Here is a 4,677-nt window from a genome sequence, read left to right as displayed (position 1 = left end):
ATGGTTTTAATATCAGATTTATTAAACACTTTTGGCAAGTTTTTGAAAATGACTTATTCAACAAAATGGAGAATTTTCACAAGGAAAGGAAGATAAACCGTGGAAGTGGGTCGTCGTTTATAACTCTGATCCCCAAAGTAAAGGACCCGGTTGATCTTAATAAATATAGACCAATTAGTTTAGTGGGGAGTATTAGTAAAATTGTTTCAAAGATCCTGGCTAATAGATTAAAGAAGGTGCTCGAGGGGGTTATATCTGAATCTCAATCGACATTTCTTATTGGGAAGTATATACTGGATGGCCCGCTGGTGGTAAACGAATTAATTACTTATTGCAAAAAAATATTAAAAAGCAAGCATTCATCCTTAAAATCGACTTCGAGAAGGCTTACGTCAATGTAAACTGGAACATTGTAATCAAAATTACGAAACAAATTGGGTTCCCACGTGTGTGGTGTTCATGGATTCAAGGGGTTTTGGCCTTGGCGAGATCTTCAGTGCTTATAAATGGAGCGCCAACATTCGAATTTCACTGTGGCAAAGGTATGCGACAAGGTTACCCCCTCTATCCTTTTTTTGTTTCTAATTGTTATGGAAGCATTGTCTTGTATGTTTGATAAAGCTAGGGAAAATGTAGTGATTCAGGCATTCAAACCCCAAATAATGGGCCTATCATCTCTTACCTTTTGTATGCAGATGATGCCATCATTCTTGGGGAGTGGACGAACGAAAACATTATCAACGTGGTGAGGATTCTTTAGTTTTTCTACATGTGCCCGAGGCTGAAAATCAATGTAAAAAAATCTAATTTATATGGCATTGAAATTGGGATTTCGGATGTGAAAAACAAGGCTAGGATGCTGTGGTGTGTGGCAGGAGTTCCCTGTTTAAATATGTCGGGCTTATGGTGGGAGCAACTATGAATCGGATCAACAATTGGAAGCCGGTGTACGATATCTTTGAAGCGAGACTTTCTTCTTGGAAGGCTAACTTGTTACCCATGGGTGGTCGAATTACTCTCGTTAAGTCCGTGTTAGAAAGCCTTCCAAATTATTATTTTTCACGTTACAAGGCGCCTTCAAAAGTTATAAATGATTTGGAAAAGCTAGTTAGAACATTTCTCTGGGGAGGATCGGCCGAATCGAGTAAAATGCATTGGGTGGCATGGGATCGGGTTGCTATTTCTAAAGAAGATGGAGGGCTCAGGCTGAGTAAACTTAAAAATATAAATACCGCGCTACTTGTGAAGTGGGGTTGGCGCTACAAGACGGAGAAGAATCAACTTAGGAAGAAGGTGGTTGAAGCTCTTCACATTAGTAGAGGTAGTTGGGATTTTCTTCCTGCTAAAAACAGTATAAAGGGAGTCTGGAATAATATTGTGAAGATGTGTGCGAGAACCACCTTTGGCGGGACTCCGCTTCATGCTTTCTTCAAAGGAGAAGTGGCGAATGGGAAATATATCTTGTTCTAGTTAGATCCTTGGCTGGAAAATGTGCCATTGAATGAGGTATACCCAAATTTATTTAAATTAGAGGTGGAAAAAAGGGTGTAGCATTGGAGAGCAGGTTTCAGATAGGAGTGGAGATATTTTCAGATCATGGAAGTAGCAAAAAGGACCGTAAAATTACATAGAAATCATGGAGTTAAACTGGCTCACCAGATCGTTAGATTCGGTCTCCCTAGCTAATCACGATGATCGGTGGAAATGAATTGGTGACTCCGGGAGAATTCTCGGTTGGAGCGGCTAAACGCTATGTTTCTAAGGGGGTTTATCATAGTAATAATTATGTCATTGATTGGTGCAAGCTGGTTCCGCTAAAGTGCAATGCCTTTGTGTGGAGAGCCGAAATGGGAAAAATTCCTATGGCTCTTGCGTTGAAGAATAGGAATATTGATAGCGATGATCTGACATGCCACATGTGTGGGTCGGGAGAATACATTGTCAACCATTTATTTTCCAGATGCATCATAGCGTCTCGGGTTTGGCATCATATCGTGTTGTGGTGCAAGGTTCCTCCTTTTGTTACTAGCTCGACTAGAGAGCTTTTAGAAGTTCATAATGCGGTTGGGTTATCTAATACGGCAAAAGAAGTTTTCCAAGGGATAGTGAGTGTGGGATGTTGGAGTATTTGGCGTTTGAAAAATAAGCTCAAATTTGAAGATAAACAAGTTTGGGTTGAAGATATCTTAAGTGAGATTAAATCTATCGGGTTTTATGGATTAGAAGTAGATGTAAATTGAGGTCTTTTTCGTGAACCGATTGGTGTAACTTTGTAAATATGTAGTTTGTGTTTTGGGCCCACCCCGTTTTATGAGGTGATTGTTTTTAATGAAGTTTAATTAAAAAAAAAAAAAAAAACACCCTTTGTTATGTCAATTTGCGCTAAGCATTTAATTTTTTCATTTGCATATTTAACATCATATTTTTTAGTTTAATGATATTTGGTTCCTTTTAAATATTAGAGGTAAGGATGATTTTTTAGTTTAACTTCAATAATTACGGTCACAGTCCTTTATTTGTAAAACTCATTACACCCTAGGCCCTTTAGCCCTAACCAAGTTAAAATTTTTAGTTAAATTTGGCATATACCCTACACATAAGGGTAGGTTAGTAATTTCACCTATTATATTTAAAATATGTATTCTTTTTCCTTTCATCCTCACAACCAAACAACCAACAACCTTGTGGGTGTTTGGGATTCCTTCTCAAAATGACTTATTGAGTTATATGAAGCTAAAAGTCCTTTTTGAGAACGAGAAGCTTAGCCAAACACAAACATTAAAAGGACTTTTCAATGTGGTTTTTTGTCTTCAAGAAGGAGAAAAGGAGAAGTCACAAATTGTGACTTCTTGATAAGGAGAAGTCTAAGAAGGAGAAGTGAAAAACCTTAGCCAAACACCCCCTTATCCCTTTCTTTCTCTTATCTCTCATGTCCCTCTCTCTTTGGTTGGATTTGAATCAACCCCCCCTCCCCCCCCCCCCCCCCCCCCCCTCTCAAAGGCACCCGTAATTTCCCCCTGAAGATATGCGCCTCCGCAATTGGCTCTTCCACAACTTCAGAGAGGTTTTTATTCTTCAATTGTACTTACTTTCTTTATAATTCAATTCTGAGTTACAAGTATTGTTAAATATTATTAGGAAATCAGAGACTAGGTTGATTTACTAATTTTTGTGTCACCAATGTATTATAATTCTAACTGAAAAAGATGTGTGTTTATGAGTGTTAACAACTTCTTTTTTATTATAGCTTTACCGTTTCGAGGATAAGGGAATCGTCGAGTGGCGTTGAGGCCTGAACTTACTCCTTCTCTAGCTAGACTTTTCATACAGAAAGGGTGGGGTACTCTACAATTACGTGGTTCATTCGGGATGTGCTGCGTAGTTATTTATTTGATATTTTGTGATTTTTGTGTGTCCAGGTACAGATGATAAAAACAAACGTAGTTGATTTTACACATTTAGTTGGCCTTGCCGCCATGGCTCCGCCACCAAGGGTGGTAGCCGACCATTTTCTAAAGAGAGAAGAGAAGAGAAAGACATGGGATAAGGTTTTTGGTTGTTTGGCTGTGAAGTGGAAAGGAAAAAGAATATATATTTTAAATATAAAAGATGAAATTACTAACCTTATTTTCAAGGCATATGCTAAATTTAACTGAAAATTTTAACCTGGTTAGGGTTAAAGGACCTAGGGTGTAATGAATTTTACAAATAAAGGTCTGTGACTGTAATTATTGAAGTTAAAGGGTATCCATTGCAATCCAATACAAACATAAAGGACGAAAAGTGTAATTTACCCTTCTAATTTTTGTTCCTTTATCTCCGTTAATTTATATTTGTGTTTGTCTATCATCATGAACCATTTGTTTAGAATATTATCCAATGAACATAAATAAAACACAAATACATTCATTTTCATAATACACAAATAGGAGAATCCTTCCTTTTATTTAGTTAAAAACTAAACAACGGATAAAAACAAGCAATGTTTGTGATTGTTCGATTCGTACACTGGTCTAATTTTAACTAGTAACCGTTGTAGTTTAGATTCCAACAATGAAGTAACATTACAAAAAGAAATTCTAATTAGTTACAAACATTGGGTATCACTAAACGATGAGTTGTATAAGCTTAATGATTTTGAAATTTGAATGAAATCCATAGTCTAAAATGTGGGTTGAAATATCAGATAAATTATTAAAAATTGGTATGAAAAAATGAAGGTTTAAGTTGGTATATACATTGATTAAGGTTGTTTTCATAATTATTAATTTTTAATGGCTAATGGTAAAAAGTAACGGTCATATAGCCGTTGACAACGGGAAAGACTAGGATCAAACCAGCTTTCCAAAGCACCAACTCTTTGACCATTAGTAGCCATGAACCATATTGCAGCCAATGCATGTCTGTAGGGCATGCTTGTCACAATGATGAACAATCAGTTTACATTAAGCACTACACATGATAAAAGGCAATCACAAACAATTAATAATATACATGTGATTTCCCAGCCTCTACAAGCACAAGTCATTTTGGCCAAGTCCACCACCCTTGTGTGTCCAGGTTTACCACTCACCCCATACTGATCCTCTCCATTCCACTGCACATGATAAAAGGCTTCATCTTTCTTAATTGTTTGAAGCTATTCTTGTGTCCAAGGTGTGATAAGACCTTCAGTAT

General features: G+C 36.9%; 1 protein-coding gene and 1 long non-coding RNA gene across 2 annotated transcripts; both read left to right on the top strand.

The window, feature by feature from the left end:
* Positions 1–1,691: 1,691 nt before the first annotated feature.
* On the top strand, positions 1,692–2,240 carry LOC110894812. The gene has a single exon (XM_022142038.1). It carries the CDS (start codon positions 1,692–1,694, stop codon positions 2,238–2,240), a length of 549 nt encoding a protein of 182 aa, XP_021997730.1.
* A 739-nt stretch (positions 2,241–2,979) lies between these two features.
* Positions 2,980–3,790, top strand: LOC110905070. The gene is made up of 3 exons (XR_002572902.2): positions 2,980–3,064; positions 3,248–3,335; positions 3,420–3,790. It is a non-coding gene; the product is annotated as an uncharacterized LOC110905070 (long non-coding RNA).
* Positions 3,791–4,677: the final 887 nt, after the last annotated feature.

Source organism: Helianthus annuus, chromosome 2 (genome assembly GCF_002127325.2).
Source record: "Helianthus annuus cultivar XRQ/B chromosome 2, HanXRQr2.0-SUNRISE, whole genome shotgun sequence".
NCBI classification, from domain to species: Eukaryota; Viridiplantae; Streptophyta; class Magnoliopsida; order Asterales; family Asteraceae; genus Helianthus; species Helianthus annuus.
Note: the sequence above shows the minus strand (reverse complement) of the source record. Positions and strands in the feature narration are given on the sequence as shown.

What these genes read in the sequence shown, in the direction of transcription:
- LOC110894812 (XM_022142038.1), top strand. Translation starts at nt 1,692, where the DNA reads ATGATCGGTGGAAATGAATTGGTGACTCCGGGAGAATTCTCGGTTGGA.